The following is a 16,349-nucleotide window of genomic DNA, read 5'->3' as shown; positions in this document are numbered from 1 at the left end:
TACGTACTTTTCCAATTTTGTGAGTACGCCATCTTCCAGTGTGAAAGCTGCGCAGTCTTTTATACATGAGGCCCTGGTTGTGTGGGATGGTCTCAGCCTTGACCCGATTTTCGCACCATGTGGTCAGATGATCTCTGATTGGCTAGTTCTACTGCTTAATCATAACAGCTCGACTCTGATTGGCCGAGAGATTAGCCACATGTTCGACACCAGCCAATCAGGAGACACCTTGAGGAAAAGTTGTACCTACAGTGTTAGCCGGCTGAACTGTAGCTGCTAAACACGAGAGGAGTCTTGCACAGTGTATTTCTGAGTATTCAGGTACAATTTGATCAACACTAAACATTGCTTTACACATACAGCAATGCCTGGGGATAGTATGGACAAGCCAAACACAGTTACATGCACCGCTCCTGTGAATATAGCTGTCATCAAATACTGTAAGTATCTGTGTGTAGTAGGTTTGTAGCTTTAGGACTTCATGGTGTATTGATGTCTCACTGAATACTTGATATACTCATTGTATTAATCTGATGATATATGCACCTTGTATAAAACTCACTTTCTTTTTAGGGGGCAAGAGAAATGAAGAGTTAATTCTACCCATTAACTCATCGTTGAGTGTCACATTGCATCAAGACCAGGTACTTAAAGTAAACATTGCATCTTCATCACACTATGAATCTTGTGTTTGTAGCGTTTGTCAATGTGCTTTTCAACATGTTGCTTCTGTCCTACAGTGAAGAGCTGTGTGTTTTCCTGCCATCATATAAAGACTATAGTGAAAAGAGAGGCTAATCCACTCCTGCTTCTCATTATAGCATGTTTGTGTTAACTGTAGTTTCAGTTTGGGTGGTCAGTCATGAAATATTTAGAGCCACTTGTGCTATTTCATGCATTGTGTGAACCCAGTCTGGCAAAACTATGTACTAGTAGTGACATGTCATCATAGCATCTGCTGTTGAAATATGCCTGGATGATGGGTAACATAAATGGTGTCATATATGATATGATAAGATAAGATAAGATGAACCTTTATTAATCCCTGGGGGAAAATTCAGGTGTCAAAGCAGCAAAGCGCAGATACAGAGGTACAGGTGTACAAAAAGATTATAAAACAATAAATAGAAATACAGAATATACATAGTGAATGGACAATAATAGTGTACAATAAATAGATGTAATATGTGCAGTCTATAAAATGGTATATGGGATGTAGTGTAAAGTAAGTTTAAAGTGCACCAGTGGTTAGGAGAGGTGGTTGCAGGTAGTGCAGATAGATGCAGATAGATGATGTGAAGACCTTGAGGCTAAAGTTTCTTAATCTGGCTTTGTATTTAGCGATAAGATAGCTACAATTTGTTATTAGATCTGTCTCGTCTTCCTCTTTCTATTCAGCTGAAAACAACTACAACAGTTGCAACCAGCAGATCATTTCAGGAAGATCGAATATGGTTAAATGGCAAAGAGGAGGACATAACCCATCCACGACTACAGTCCTGTCTGAGAGAGAGTGAGTCCTGTCTGGTTTCTTCTTCTTCTTCTTCTTCTTAAAAAGTACAGAGAGGACAACAACTGGGAGTTAGAGAGAGCGCAGGCCACGGTGTCATTTTTTCTTGTATTCTGTATTTAGTTCGACGACTAGCGAGGAAGAGACGTAATGACGGGGACTCTGCTTTGGATTCGACTTGTTTGTCTCACAAAGTCCACATCTGCTCTGTCAACAACTTCCCCACTGCTGCCGGGCTCGCCTCCTCAGCTGCTGGATTCGCTTGTCTAGGTGAGTGTGTGTATCACACTAATGACACCAGAGTACTCATTTTATTGAACAGCTGCTTCTCATCTTAGAGAGACATATATAGTGTTGCCTGTGTTCTTCAATATATAATGTCTATCTCACATTCGATACACTTCAGTCTCATCTGCTCTTACTCCCTCTTTCGTCTCTTTGTGTTGCAGTGTACTCTCTGGCCCGGGTTTTTGGCGTAGAGGGGGAGTTGTCTGGGATTGCTCGGCAAGGCTCAGGCAGTGCATGCCGTAGTATGCATGGAGGGTTTGTTCAGTGGATTATGGGACAGAAAGACGATGGCAAGGACAGTGTAGCCCAGCAGGTGGAGCCAGAGACTCATTGGCCTGAGCTCAGGATCCTTGTACTAGTGGTAGGTCGGTTTATGTGTGTTTGAGAGCAAGACTCATAGAATGATGTGAGTCAGTTATGCCTTGGCACATTTGTGCTCTATTGTGAAACCCACATGCTATTTTTACTTCTATAAATGACAATATCTTGTGCAACATGTATCTTCAATCACATCTTGTTGAATAGTGCATAAAATGCACACTTTACATTATGTCAGGTGTAATTAATGCACTTTTTCACAGGCCAGTGCAGAGAGGAAGCCAGTGGGCAGCACCTCTGGGATGCAAACCAGTGTACAAACAAGCTGTCTCTTAAAGGTACTTTGTTCTCTTACATTAACTTACATTATTCAATGTACCAACATTACTGTCAATACTGTTAAAAGTGGAGATTAGGTTCATTTACACTGTATTTAAAGCTAACTTATTGTTACTCACAAGAGTGTTTATGTCACTCTTTTCTGTATGTGTGTAGCACCGGGCCGAGTCTGTCGTCCCAGGCCGAATGGTGGAGATGATTAAAGCCGTGCGAAGAAAGGACTTTGCTGCTTTTGCTGAACTAACCATGAAGGACAGTAACCAGTTCCATGCAACCTGCCTTGACACATACCCTCCCATCTTCTACCTCAACAATGTGTCTCAACGGGTTATCAGTTTGGTGCATCGGTATAACCGACACTACGGCGAGACAAGGGTGAGCAACTTTACACCTCTGTTTCTGAGAAAGAGCAGGCAAATATATATGTAGTAGTCTTCTAGTGTTGGACAACTGTGTATTTACCTTTTTTTAAATACTAGGTACAGCATTATGACACAACAACAACAAGGTTAGAAAATCACTCAAAAAATGTGAAATGGCAGTCAGCTATGCAGTACATCATTTGCAGTTGATGGAGCTAAAACATGTAAACTACAAACACACTTTAAAAGTTCTCCAGATAATTTGTCTGCGGCAGTGTGCATGTCTTATAATAATGTACTCCATAGATTATGTATAACTGAAGCATCCCTCCATCTCTTTCTTGTTTCTTTCTTGTGTTAGAAATTTGCCTCAGTTCATGCAGCTGAATTTCTGAGATGGTGAAATGAAGATGTGAAACTTGTAGGGTGGTTTTCAAAATCTTTATATAGCGGTCACAGTCTGTTTGTTCCCCTCTAGGTGGCCTACACATTTGATGCAGGACCCAACGCTGTGATCTACACTCTACAGCAGCACGTACCCGAGTTTGTTCAGGCAGTTCAACACTTCTTCCCCCCAGAGACCAACGGAGGACAGTGAGTCGACAGTTACCAGACTTACTTAGCTTTAGCTGACATACAAACTCATTTATCTAGAAATATAATTTATAAACATAAACACACAATAATAGATGGTGTTTTTTTGCCTCCAAATAAGCTGTGTTACACTGTCTTTTAAGGTGTGTTTGCTTCAGCCTCTTGAAATGAGTCATCAAATGTTTCTTCCTTCTCTGCAGGTTTATTACAGGTCTTCCTGTTAACCGAGTTGCTCTTTCTGAGGAGCTGATACAGGCCATTGGTCTGGAGCCCATGTCAAAGGGAATAAGCTACATTATTAGTACAAAGGTACACACATATGCAATCACTCTGTAGCTCAGTTGTTTTATGACTTTACTTTACCGACAGCAATTGTTTTTGATTTATATGTCTTGGTGTGTCTATCTTAATGCTGCACAATATACAGAAGAAAGATGTGATATATCAATTGTCAGATTGCGAGACACGTTTGAATTTATGTCCACATTTCCTTTGAGCGCGCCCTTACGTAAATATTGTGTTGCACTACTTCAGTAGAAAATTGTGGCACATGGTAGTTCCTCTGCTTCACTAATGTTACACTAAAGAGATTGTCCAGTCTTTGACCTTAGACTGTTTTATTAAACAGCATTTTACTCAGGTTTAGACTTAATTAGAACAAGATTTTCAATTTAATTTTGACATGTGAATATGCAGACACACTTACAGGGGATGAGTTCTTTTGTATGATGATCTTTTCTTGTTTTGTGTTCAAGGCTGGACCAGGCCCTCGTGTTGTGGAGGATCCCACTCAGCATCTGCTTGGCTCTGATGGGTTGCCTAAGAAAACTGTGTGATGCCCTGCAGCCCTAAACGGACAAAGTTCCACTGAGCAATAATGAAGCCAGTTCAGCAGAGATAAAATTTTGCATTAGCCATATATAACTAGGTTTTTACAAATCACAACAACACCAGACACCTTCCTTACCGCTGTTGATGTTAATATGTCTTCCTTTAATTATCAAGCTGTACTGGTGTGCCTCTCCTCATCTCTGTGTTGCTCATTTCTCAGCATCTACAGGTAGATACTGTTTTAGAGGTATCTTTACTAATGGGTTCAGTCGTCGACTTGTGTTCGACTTTGAGGTTGTAAATCAATAGACACGCTGGCATTGCTCTTGTCTTGAGCAGTGCACTGAACTATAAACACAGTTTGTCACTGCAGCTGACCTTGTGCACTCTGCCCTATCTGAGCTCATGCTTGTGCCGACGAGGCTTTGAATTTATGTATGTGTTTAAGGAGGGTGTTATAATTATGGTCGATTTAATTTTGTTTTCATTTTCATCTTTTGAAAATGCAATTTCAGACATACAGTACATACTTACTCTGTAAAAGTTAAATAAAATATATTTTAGTCAATATTGTTTCTTGTTTGGTCTTTTGTCATTCCCAGATTCAAGCTTTTTTAAAGATGTTTTTTGTCAGGAACAAGCAAGACACATTAAAGGGACAGTGTGTAAGATTTGGTGGCATCCGGTGGTGTGGTTGCAGATTGCAACCTACTGAGTACTCCTCCGCTCACCCCTCCCTTTCTAAGTCTGTGGTAATGTGAGCCGCTGAGTGCTAAACCGGTGTAACGCCATTCATCTTGCTCAGAGGCCATCCTTACCATAATAACACTACTTTAGGAGCAACGGAACTCAGGCGGCGGCTGGCGATACCACAGTTTTGCACTCTGCAGCTGCTCACGTTACTGCCGTTTCACAAGCGTGTTGAAGAACTAGGGTGGCCTTCAGGTAACATAAAACCAGGAATGTCTCTTTCTAGAGCCAGTGTTTGGTTTGTCCGTTCTGGGCTACTGAAGAGGACCCGCTCCCTATGTAGATATGAAAATCTCATTCTAAGCTAACGAAAACACAACGATTCTCAGTTTCAGGTGATTATACACTATTGAAAACATAGTTATGAATATATTCCATTTCTGCTAATAGATCTCCCTACACACTGGCCCTTTAAAAGTTGAAATGTTCACAATGACATATGTCTCATGTGCTCGTGGCCTCAGTCATTGGTATATGTTTATCTACAAAAACATTCTGTGTTTAGTTCCTTCTTACTTGTCTTCACTTTTAAAAAGGAAAAATGGAAGTCATAATCTTCATTCTATGGACATTTTGCAATTTGTTGTTCCCAAAGTACGGACTGAATTGGGAAAGAAAGCTTTTAGGTTTTAGGCACCTACTGCTTGGAATAATGTACAATCTGAACTTCAAAACTTAGTTACCTTGAATGAGTTTAAGGCCCTGGTGAAATCGCTGCAGTCCAGGTTGTCTGTGTTCAAGTGTTTTGTATGAGCAAGTTTTAATCTTGTTAATTTATGTGTTGTCTTTTACTATAACTGTCTTGCTGCTATCTTGGCCAGGTCTCCCTTGTAAAAGAGATCTTTGATCTCAATGGGACTAACCTGGTTAAATAAAGGAAAATAAAATAAATATGTAGCACAAGAAGCACTAAAAATGTCCTTTAAAAAACTCCCCTACATGAGTCAGCTATGAAAAGATTAGATAATTTCTTTATCTCTGGCAAAAAAAATGTTTATAAACTATAATAACTTCCTTAACAGGAAAAACAATTAGCAAGAGTTGCATAAGAGATAGAGGCAGTACACCTGCCTGTTTTAGAGCTATTGTACCTGTCTGGTAAGTCTGATGTAGCCCCTCCTCTCTCTCTCTCTAGTCCTGCTGCACTATTCGGAAATGACGACTGAAATGGGGATTGGCTAACAAACGCCCTGCCTCCCAGCCTACACACATAACACACCTCACATCACGTAAATAGGTTTTCTTCCTTGTAGGGACAATCAAAGCTGTGAGTCTCTCTCTCTGGTGAGTTCAGCAGTAGTTTGCAGAGGTGCTGTTGAAGTGAACGCGATGGGGAAGATAGAGTGGGCGATGTGGGCCAATGAGCAGGCTCTGGCTTCAGGACTCAGTGAGTATAAAACAAAGCTTTTCTTTAAAAAAAAAAAAAAAGTTTCATAGAAATTACTGTCTGATTAACTTACATAAGCATTTTAATTAAAATAGAATATATTTATTTTTTATAGCCTTATAACTATATTTCAATCAACTGTAAATTCAAACCTGTCTGCATTTCAAAGTCAAGTCGTTATATAAATTTAACATGGGCTTGTATCTGGTATGTCGTTTTCATTTTTTATCTTTCTGCTTCCTTCTTTCAGTTCTCCTCACTGGAGGAATTGTGGGGGTGGCTGGCCAGTTCAGAGGATGGCAGTTTGCTGCTTATGCTGTGTATCCTTTAATACTTTGCATAAGAGTTTCATCTAAAGAAGTGACACTCAAGTTGTCTCTTTATGAAAATAATCACTATCCAGAGTCCTGCTTCAAAGATTTGACTATCATGAATCACAAGCCTATAAGTGCAGATGTGATTTAGGGGAGTTGAGTAAGTTTAAGACACTAGCATTATTGTCTTTTGGCAAGTTAACATTCAAACCTGGCCTTATATTCTATTGAACCAGTATATAATAAGTCTTGTCTACTTCTATTTGGATCATTATAATTTTTTATTGGTAAAAACACAACATAGTAGAAGTAGATTGTTGTCATCTTGCATTTTTGCAAGATTTCCTATCATAGTTATTGTGACTATGTGACTAGTGAGATGAAAACAGCCTTGACAGATAACTAGTGCTGCTGGGGCATTTGTGTGTCTACTTGAGTATCCCAGAAGCAAGAGGGCCAAGGGCACAAGTATGGAGAGAACGTAAGTGATATAGTTTAGTTTTTTTTGCAACATGTAGGCTGTACTTTATTGGACAAGTTATGTAGTGATTGCCGTTGAAGCTAATTGACCACGTCTTGTTTTTCACTCAGGGGTCAGTACTGCTTCACCGTGTGTGTGAAATCCTTTGGGCCGGTGACAAGGAACTACTATGTCAGAGCGTTTTTACACGCTGCGTGAGTTCATTATATCAGCCACTTTCCTTTGCTAAACAGCATTCCTCTCATGCACAGTCTCCAACAAGAGGCAAACGATTTGTTTTTATATTCTTGTGCTCAAATTCCCTCTCTGTCTTTCGTAGAATCTGTGTACCTGGAGGTTTTATGCTCGCTACTGTCCTCGGATGTGTCTGCCTCGGCATTGCCAGCCTCATCTACCTTGTAGTAAGTTGGCAGCTTTTACCGTGTGAATCTCCAGTTATAGCAGGTTAAATATTGTCAACTTTGACAGTTGGCAGAAACAAGGAAATGGCAACAAGGAACAGATTTTTTCATAACTCTGTTGAGCCATGGCCCTGTAGTTGTGAAATCTGACCAGTCAGGGGCGTGCCTGCATGAATTCTTTAACAGAAAAAGATGTGACAACCAAAGCTAATAAAGCTTTCCAGGCAGTAACTTGATCTTACTCTACTGACTTGTATTCTTTGTCATCTTCTTGCTTACAGGCAGCTATCAGAGGTGAACACTGGGAGCCCATTCTTCCCAGGAAGGAGGTGACGCGACGAGAGCCAGTTGATAGCGTGAAGAATCCTCCCCAGAATCCACCACCAAGACCTCCTCCTGAGACGCGCAGGAAACGAGTAGAGGACCTGGAGGGAGCAGCCTATGACAACCCCATCCCTGTTGTAGACTAACCAGTCCATTGTCCCATCCTCTGTAACCCTTCCCCTATACATGTCTGCCTGAGATCTTGGTACAGTTTAACCCATCAAAACCAGTCACAGTGGGACGTCATCAGATTCTGTGAGCTTTGACAAATTAATAGTTTTCTAAAGTTAAGTGACTGGAAGTTGGGTGTGCACCTTCTTACCTCAACCTGCAGAGAAGTACCTTGAAAACAATGTAAATTATTCGTAGCAATAATTGAGAATTCAAAGAAGGATGTTTGAAGTGAATTTTATTTTGAAGGAGAAAAAAAAAACACATGCCACTGAAGATAAACGCATATGTTATAGCTGCTAAGTGGCAACCAAAAACAAAAGTTGTCAAAAGTCAAAAGACTGTAGGTGGCGTTGGTATTTTTACTGCTGTTATAGAAGTTATAAAAGAGCAAACCAATACCTGATCTCTGTGCCAATCACCATACTGTATATTTTAAACTGTGTTGCATCCACTGTATTGTGTTGCCATATATAGACCTTACAATATATTGTATTATGTACTTACACTCTGTTCTTAACCCCTGTGTGTTTGTGTATTTCTTGAGGTCAACTAATCACAATACTGTAGAACTATATGGCGCTCTTTGCTTGTATTAAATTGACATATTGGGTTTTGGCTGTATCAGGCTGATATTAAGCATTTATTATTATTATGTGTATCGTACTGTACGTTGATGTCTTGTAAATAAATCCCTTGTGCCCTTCGAATCATGATCTCTCCTGGGTTTGTATACTTTCTCAAGTTTCCCTTCAATGATTACTTTAAGTAATGACATTTGCAACTTCCCCCTTTCGCAAACACACTGGATTTCAAGATATCATAATTTCCCTCTGTCATCTCAAGGGTTTCCTTTCACTCCTTGTTTGTCACATTGCCATCCTTTGTTGGCTCATGATGGAAAAAAATGCATCTGACTGGTTGTCAGACAAGTTCTGCATGCTTGTGTCGTTTCTATTCTCTTTCTTCTTGTTGGCTGTTGGTTGATCTGTTAAGCAGCTGCTGTCTGTGTGGATACCACAGAGGAAAAATGACACTTCCCCATTTGAGTTTGTGGGGCTGTTACATGTGAGACACACCACCAATGTACAGCACTTAATGGATTTACAGTGTTATTATTATTTATGAATGTTTCTCACAAATACTTTTAAGTACGATTCATATAGTGTCTTGTATAAAATATGCTTGTTTATTTTTGTTTGTTAGTTTTTTTTTTACCAATAATCAACACAATAAGATGTAGTTTTTCTAAATTTAGTGTGTTTTCCAGCTTGTGCTGAACTCATAACAATAAAAGTTATTTAAAACTTGCTTGTCTAGTTCAGGCAGTTTTACCCATGATACTGTTAATGTAAATGCTGCCACCTCCTGCTGCATGAAAGAACTACAAATAGACTGAGTTGATGTGGAGCAGTAGCCTATGTGTTTTTAGACATAGTGAGGCAAAACAAGTTAATTTATACAGAACAATTCATACACTGAGGCTTTTTCAAAGTACTTAAAAAGCTTAACTTTAAAAGAAATTAAAAACAATAGAGTCCAAAACAAATTTACAAATTAAAAGTGTATCAAATAAATAGCCTATTTAGAACGACTTAAAAATTATGAAAGAGAAGGGAAATTATAACATCAGAACTTAAACAAGTGAGAACCACCAACTGAGAGGCAATTACAGGACCATATGAGTATGAATACAACTGTATGGTTTTACTTATACCTCCTGTTATTATTTGCTTATTGCTTTAAAGGGACTATTTGTAAGAATCAGAAATTGCTTGTTAACAGTGACACCTGTGGCCGTTAAGTCAACGAAAGTCAGCGCCCTGTGCTCGCTCTACATAGACATGAACGAGCATCGCTCAAAACAGTGAGGCGACACACGTCAGCTAAAACCACAATATCACTCTATATTTCACCTGCTTGGCAGTAATGTTAGCTGACCAGACGGAGGTCTCTCCATGAATCAATGCTGATACTTTGTTTTCCTGCTTCAGCCTCCCGACCGTAGTCAGAAGGAAGACACCGGAGTTTTGGTCGGAGACGATAATGTTACTCGCTGCGGAGCCCCGTCACTTCACAAGACACGGGAAACCTCTGTTGGTCTGGAGGAGCTGCAGCATTTATTTCTGCACAAACGTCCACTGTAGATTCACTAGATATTCTCAGAGCTAAACTTAACTCTTCTGCAGTGTGTAGTGTGCGCGCATGCACGTGAGAGGTGGAGCGAGAGAGCGAGTGAGAAGGAGCGCAGTGTGTGAGTGAAGGCAGGCAGGCAGGCAGAGGAGCAGAGACTCCAGCCCTGGAGACCAAAGTTACGGTCTCCCCTGCGTCGTCCGACCACGGCCAACACTGTTTTGCAAGACGGGCTTCACTAGATATAACTTTGTGGTTTGGTGCTTCCATGTAGTTTGTGTTGGAGTCTTGTCTGATCAGCGTAACCACACGTGAACGTGCATATGCTAGCGTGCATGGGACACCGACCCGGGTGATTTTTTAAAAAACTTTTTTTTAGACATTTTTGTTCCAACATTTTTCAAACCTTCTTTGACATTTTTTAGACAGTTTTTTTTTACCTTTTTCAGACATTGTTTAGACTTTTCTTTTCCAATATTTTTCAGACTTTTTTTTAAACATTTTTTTCAGACATTTTTCAGTCTTTTTTCCAGCTTTTTTCCGACTTTTTTTTTTCTACAGTTTTCAGACATTTTTAGACATTTTTTACGAACGTTTTTCAGACTTTTTTCCCCAACATTTTCCAAATTTTTCTTTTACATTTTTTTCAGACATTTTTCAGACTTTTTTCCGAGCATTTTTCCAACTTTATTTTAGAAATTTTTTTAAGACTTTTTTTCCAGACTTTTTTTTCTCCAACTTTTTAAAAACTTTTTTTAGACTTTTTTTCCAGCATTTTTCAAACTTTCTTTTCAGACATTTTTCAGACTTTTTTTTTTTTTTTTTTTTTACCTTTTTCACATATTGTTTAGACTTTTCTTTTCCAACATTTTTCAAACTTTTTTTTAGACTTTTCTTTCCAACATTTTTCAGACTTTTTTTGCTTAATGTATTACTTGCTCTCTCAGTTCTGATTTAGCATATTTTCTGTTTTATTGTTATTTTAATGTCTCATTTAATATTTTGACCATAGAGAAAATAGTTGGAAAAATTAGACACTTGGCTAACAATGTCATATTTACAATGATGATCAATATTATTAAACTAGTTATTGATGCAATTCTCCATCTGTCCTGTAGAGGGCAGTAAACACCCAGAAGTGTTGAAACATGCCAAACACACGTCATTGTTGTAACCATGACATGATTTCGGGAAAAATGATACACTTATATCTAACAAATATGCACATTATGCAACTTACCTCTCTGTTTTTTTTAGGTAAAGGCAATTATCTGTTAATTTTTTATCAAATTTTGGACAAATGTGAATGTTTAAAACCAATACAGTCTATAAAATTAATACACTTGAAGCACAGGATCACTGACATCACCTTGTTATTATACCAAGCTAAGATCTACTTTGCATTAACTTTATGCCTTGTCAAAATCATAATGCATGACTGAAAGGATTCATAACTTTGCTATTTATACCAACAAGTTGAAATACCGTAAAGCTGAACTCTACACTTAATATTTATTCAAGCCACAATTCAATCAATACAATCCACATCCATTTTTCAGTTGCTCAGGTTAATGTTAATAGTTGTGACACAATGTCACCAGCATCTTAGGTTGTAGGCCTATTATTTGTCACAACAGTATGCTCATTTAATATGTGAGCTGTTTATACCAACCAGTGAATTCTACACTTAATATTTATTCACACCATAAAACATCCACAAGCTATGGTTCACAACATTGAGTCTGTATATCCTTTTTCTTGTCATCTTGAACACACAAATCTTGTCCATGAGTAGTGGTTGGCATTGAATTGTTGTAACCAGGACATGATTTCAGGAAATAAATATGTTGCCTTGGTGTTGGACAAAGTTTTTTGTGATATTCCATGAAACTATGGGGTTTTTACTCTCTTTTTAGTACTGTTTTACCCAACACACTCTCTTGCCAATGTCACATTTTACTAGATAGGTGATGCAGACAATGAAGCAGAGAAAATCTCACCTGATGAAGAGGCAGAAAAACCAGATGGAAATTAAAAACTAACAAACGCCCTGCCTCCCAGCCTACACACATAACACACCTCACATCTCGTAAATAGGTTTTCTTCCTTGTAGAGACAATCAAAGCTGTGAGTCTCTCTCTCTGGTGAGTTCAGCAGTAGTTTGCAGAGGTGCTGTTGAAGTGAACGCGATGGGGAAGATAGAGTGGGCGATGTGGGCCAATGAGCAGGCTCTGGCTTCAGGACTCAGTGAGTATAAAACAAGGTTTCTCTTTAAAAAAAAAAAGTTTTATAGAAATTATTGTCTGATTAACTTAGATAAGCATTTTAATTTAATTTTTATAGCATTATAACTATATTTCAATCAACTGTAAATTCAAACCTGTCTGCATTTCAGAGTCAAGTCGTTATATAAATTTAACATGGGCTTGTCTCTGGTATGTCGTTTTCATTTTTTATCTTTCTGCTTCCTTCTTTCAGTTCTCCTCACTGGAGGAATTGTGGGGGTGGCTGGCCAGTTCAGAGGATGGCAGTTTGCTGCTTATGCTGTGTATCCTTTAATACTTTGCATAAGAGTTTCATCTAAAGAAGTGACACTCAAGTTGTCTCTTTATGAAAATAATCACTATCCAGAGTCCTGCTTCAAAGATTTTACTATCATGAATCACGAGCCTATAAGTGCAGATGTGATTTAGGGGAGTTGAGTAAGTTTAAGACACTAGCATTATTGTCTTTTGGCAAGTTAACATTCAAACCTGGCCTTATATTCTATTGAACCAGTATATAATAAGTCTTGTCTACTTCTATTTGGATCATTATAATTTTTTATTGGTAAAAACACAACATAGTAGAAGTAGATTGTTGTCATCTTGCATTTTTACAAGATTTCCTATCATAGTTATTGTGACTATGTGACTAGTGAGATGAAAACAGCCTTGACAGATAACTAGTGTTGCTGGGGCATTTGTGTGTCTACTTGAGTATCCCAGAAGCAAGAGGGCCAAGGGCACAAGTATGGAGAGAACGTAAGTGATATAGTTTAGGTTTTTTTGCAACATGTAGGCTGTACTTTATTGGACAAGGTATGTAGTGATTGCCGTTGAAGCTAATTGACCACTCCTGTGTCTTGTTTTTCACTCAGGGGCCAGTACTGCTTCACCGTGTGTGTGAAATCCTTTGGGCCGGTGACAAGGAACTACTATGTCAGAGCGTTTTTACACGCTGCGTGAGTTCATTATATCAGCCACTTTCCTTTGCTAAACAGCATTCCTCTCATGCACAGTCTCCAACAAGAGGCAAACGACTTGTTTTTATGTTCTTGTGCTCAAATTCCCTCTCTGTCTTTCGTAGAATCTGTGTACCTGGAGGTTTTATGCTCGCTACTGTCCTCGGATGTGTCTGCCTCGGCATTGCCAGCCTCATCTACCTTGTAGTAAGTTGGCAGCTTTTACCGTGTGATTCTCCAGTTATAGCAGGTTAAATATTGTCAACTTTGACAGTTGGCAGAAACAAGGAAACAGATTTTTTCATAACTCTGTTGAGCCATGAACCTGTAGTTGTGAAATCTGACCAGTCAGGGGTGTGCCTGCATGAATTCTTTAACAGAACAAGATGTGACAACCAAAGTTAATAAAGCTTTCCAGGCAGCACAGTTTATCTAATTATAATGATGCATACAACTATGTGTGAACATGTCACCTATTCTATTATTGTTGTTGGGATTGGTTTCAGGCATGCGTAACTTGATCTTACTCTACTGACTTGTATTCTTTGTCATCTTCTTGCATACAGGCAGCTATCAGAGGTGAACACTGGGAGCCCATTCTCCCCAGGAAGGAGGAGATCCGAAAGCAAGGCCCGAGCCTGGAACCTCCCCAGAATCCACCACCAAGACCTCCTCCTGAGACGCGCAGGAAACGAGTAGAGGACCTGGAGGGAGCAGCCTATGACAACCCCATCCCTGTTGTAGACTAACCAGTCCATTGTCCCATCCTCTGTAACCCTTCCCCTATACATGTCTGCCTGAGATCTTGGTACAGTTTAACCCATCAAAACCAGTCACAGTGGGACGTCATCAGATTCTGTGAGCTTTGACAAATTAATAGTTTTCTAAAGTTAAGTGACTGGAAGTTGGGTGTGCACCTTCTTACCTCAACCTGCAGAGAAGTACCTTGAAAACAATGTAAATTATTCGTAGCAATAATTGAGAATTCAAAGAAGGATGTTTGAAGTGAATTTTATTTTGAAGGAGAAAAAAAAAACACATGCCACTGAAGATAAACGCATATGTTATAGCTGCTAAGTGGCAACCAAAAACAAAAGTTGTCAAAAGTCAAAAGACTGTAGGTGGCGTTGGTATTTTTACTGCTGTTATAGAAGTTATAAAAGAGCAAACCAATACCTGATCTCTGTGCCAATCACCATACTGTATATTTTAAACTGTGTTGCATCCACTGTATTGTGTTGCCATATATAGACCTTACAATATATTGTATTATGTACTTACACTCTGTTCTTAACCCCTGTGTGTTTGTGTATTTCTTGAGGTCAACTAATCACAATACTGTAGAACTATATGGCGCTCTTTGCTTGTATTAAATTGACATATTGGGTTTTGGCTGTATCAGGCTGATATTAAGCATTTATTATTATTATGTGTATCGTACTGTACGTTGATGTCTTGTAAATAAATCCCTTGTGCCCTTCGAATCATGATCTCTCCTGGGTTTGTATACTTTCTCATGTCTTATTTTACAAGTTTCCCTTCAATGATTACTTTAAGTAATGACATTTGCAACTTCCCCTTTCGCAAACACACTGGATTTCAAGATATCATAATTTCCCTCTGTCATCTCAAGGGTTTCCTTTCACTCCTTGTTTGTTACATTGCCATCCTTTGTTGGCTGATGATGGAAAAAAATGCATCTGACTGGTTGTCAGACAAGTTCTGCATGCTTGTGTCATTTCTATTCTCTTTCTTTTTGTTGGCTGTTGGTTGATCTGTTAAGCAGCTGTTGTCTGTGTGGATACCACAGAGGTACAATGATACTTCCCCATTTGAGTTTGTGGGGCTGTTACATGTGAGACACACCACCAATGTACAGCACTTATTGGATTTACAGTGTTATTATTATTTATGAATGCTTCTCACAAATACTTCTAAGTAAGATTCATATAGTGTCTTGTATAAAATATGCTTGTTTATTTTTGTTTGTTAGTTTTTTACCAATAATCAACACAATAACACAATAAGATGTCGTTTTTCTAAATTTAGTGTGTTTTCCAGCTTGTGCTGAACTCATAACAATAAAAGTTATTTAAAACTTGCTTGTCTAGTTCAGGCAGTTTTACCCATGATACTGTTAATGTAAATGCTGCCACCTCCTGCTGCATGAAAGAACTACAAATAGACTGAGTTGATGTGGAGCAGTAGCCTATGTGTTTTTAGACATAGTGAGGCAAAACAAGTTAATTTATACAGAACAATTCATACACTGAGGCTTTTTCAAAGTACTTAAAAAGCTTAACTTTAAAAGAAATTAAAAACAATAGAGTCCAAAACAAATTTACAAATTAAAAGTGTATCAAATAAATAGCCTATTTAGAACGACTTAAAAAATATGAAAGAGAAGGGAAATTATAACATCAGAACTTAAACAAGTGAGAACCACCAACTGAGAGGCAATTACAGGACCGTATGAGTATGAATACAACACTTTTTTCAGAGTCTTTTTTTCCAGAATTTTTCAGACTTTTTTTACGGACATTTTTTAAACTTTTTTTCAGACTTTTTTTTCCAACATTTTTCAAACTTTTTTTCAGACTTTTTTTTCATAACCTTTTTAGACATTGTTTAGACTGTTATTTTCCAACATTTTTCAAACTTTTTTTTTGATTTTTTTCCCGCATTTTGCAAACTTTTTTTTTCAGACAGTTTTTTCAGACTTTTTTTCCCCGACATTTTTCACCTTTTTTTTTTTTTCTTTTTACCTTTTTCAGACTTTTTTTTCCAACATTTTTCAAACTTTTCTTTTGACATTTTTTTCAGACATTTTTCAGACTTTTTCTTTACTGACATTTATTCAGATTATAAAATAAATTAAAAGAAACGTTATCGTCTCCGACCGCAGCCGAAGGTAGACACCGGC

General features: G+C 38.4%; 3 protein-coding genes across 3 annotated transcripts; all 3 read left to right on the top strand.

Moving 5' to 3' along the window:
• Positions 1 to 236: 236 nt before the first annotated feature.
• mvda (mevalonate (diphospho) decarboxylase a) lies at positions 237 to 4,810 on the top strand. Its single transcript, XM_074614148.1, has 10 exons — positions 237 to 440; positions 574 to 644; positions 1,399 to 1,513; positions 1,634 to 1,780; positions 1,960 to 2,159; positions 2,380 to 2,454; positions 2,612 to 2,830; positions 3,296 to 3,411; positions 3,612 to 3,720; positions 4,167 to 4,810. Exons 1-10 carry the CDS (start codon positions 365 to 367, stop codon positions 4,245 to 4,247), a joined length of 1,209 nt encoding a protein of 402 aa, XP_074470249.1. The 5' UTR covers positions 237 to 364; the 3' UTR covers positions 4,248 to 4,810.
• Positions 4,811 to 6,203: 1,393 nt separating this feature from the next.
• LOC141754804 (cytochrome b-245 light chain-like) lies at positions 6,204 to 8,780 on the top strand. The gene is made up of 6 exons (XM_074614134.1): positions 6,204 to 6,379; positions 6,630 to 6,699; positions 7,100 to 7,174; positions 7,285 to 7,368; positions 7,494 to 7,575; positions 7,857 to 8,780. Exons 1-6 carry the CDS (start codon positions 6,322 to 6,324, stop codon positions 8,043 to 8,045), a joined length of 558 nt encoding a protein of 185 aa, XP_074470235.1. The 5' UTR covers positions 6,204 to 6,321; the 3' UTR covers positions 8,046 to 8,780.
• A 3,487-nt stretch (positions 8,781 to 12,267) lies between these two features.
• Positions 12,268 to 14,910, top strand: LOC141754802 (cytochrome b-245 light chain-like). The gene is made up of 6 exons (XM_074614120.1): positions 12,268 to 12,450; positions 12,682 to 12,751; positions 13,152 to 13,226; positions 13,343 to 13,426; positions 13,552 to 13,633; positions 13,993 to 14,910. The coding sequence occupies exons 1-6, from the start codon at positions 12,393 to 12,395 to the stop codon at positions 14,173 to 14,175; spliced, it is 552 nt and encodes a 183-aa protein (XP_074470221.1). The 5' UTR covers positions 12,268 to 12,392; the 3' UTR covers positions 14,176 to 14,910.
• Positions 14,911 to 16,349: the final 1,439 nt, after the last annotated feature.

The sequence above is a fragment of the Sebastes fasciatus genome, chromosome 2 (genome assembly GCF_043250625.1).
Source record: "Sebastes fasciatus isolate fSebFas1 chromosome 2, fSebFas1.pri, whole genome shotgun sequence".
Classification (NCBI taxonomy): Eukaryota; Metazoa; Chordata; class Actinopteri; order Perciformes; family Sebastidae; genus Sebastes; species Sebastes fasciatus.
The sequence above is the reverse complement of the archived record's forward strand: the minus strand, read 5'-3'. Positions and strand labels throughout refer to the sequence as shown.

Bases quoted from the DNA above. Each gene is read 5' to 3' on its own strand.
- mvda (XM_074614148.1), top strand. From the start codon at position 365: ATGCCTGGGGATAGTATGGACAAGCCAAACACAGTTACATGCACCGCT. The intron at 645-1,398 runs GTACTTAAAGTA...CTTTCTATTCAG, and splicing joins TCACATTGCATCAAGACCAG to CTGAAAACAACTACAACAGT. The intron at 2,160-2,379 runs GTAGGTCGGTTT...ACTTTTTCACAG, and splicing joins TCAGGATCCTTGTACTAGTG to GCCAGTGCAGAGAGGAAGCC.
- LOC141754804 (XM_074614134.1), top strand. From the start codon at position 6,322: ATGGGGAAGATAGAGTGGGCGATGTGGGCCAATGAGCAGGCTCTGGCT. The intron at 6,700-7,099 runs GTATCCTTTAAT...ACAGATAACTAG, and splicing joins CAGTTTGCTGCTTATGCTGT to TGCTGCTGGGGCATTTGTGT. The intron at 7,369-7,493 runs GTGAGTTCATTA...TGTCTTTCGTAG, and splicing joins AGAGCGTTTTTACACGCTGC to AATCTGTGTACCTGGAGGTT.
- LOC141754802 (XM_074614120.1), top strand. From the start codon at position 12,393: ATGGGGAAGATAGAGTGGGCGATGTGGGCCAATGAGCAGGCTCTGGCT. The intron at 12,451-12,681 runs GTGAGTATAAAA...TCCTTCTTTCAG, and splicing joins GGCTCTGGCTTCAGGACTCA to TTCTCCTCACTGGAGGAATT. The intron at 13,227-13,342 runs GTAAGTGATATA...TTTTTCACTCAG, and splicing joins GGCACAAGTATGGAGAGAAC to GGGCCAGTACTGCTTCACCG.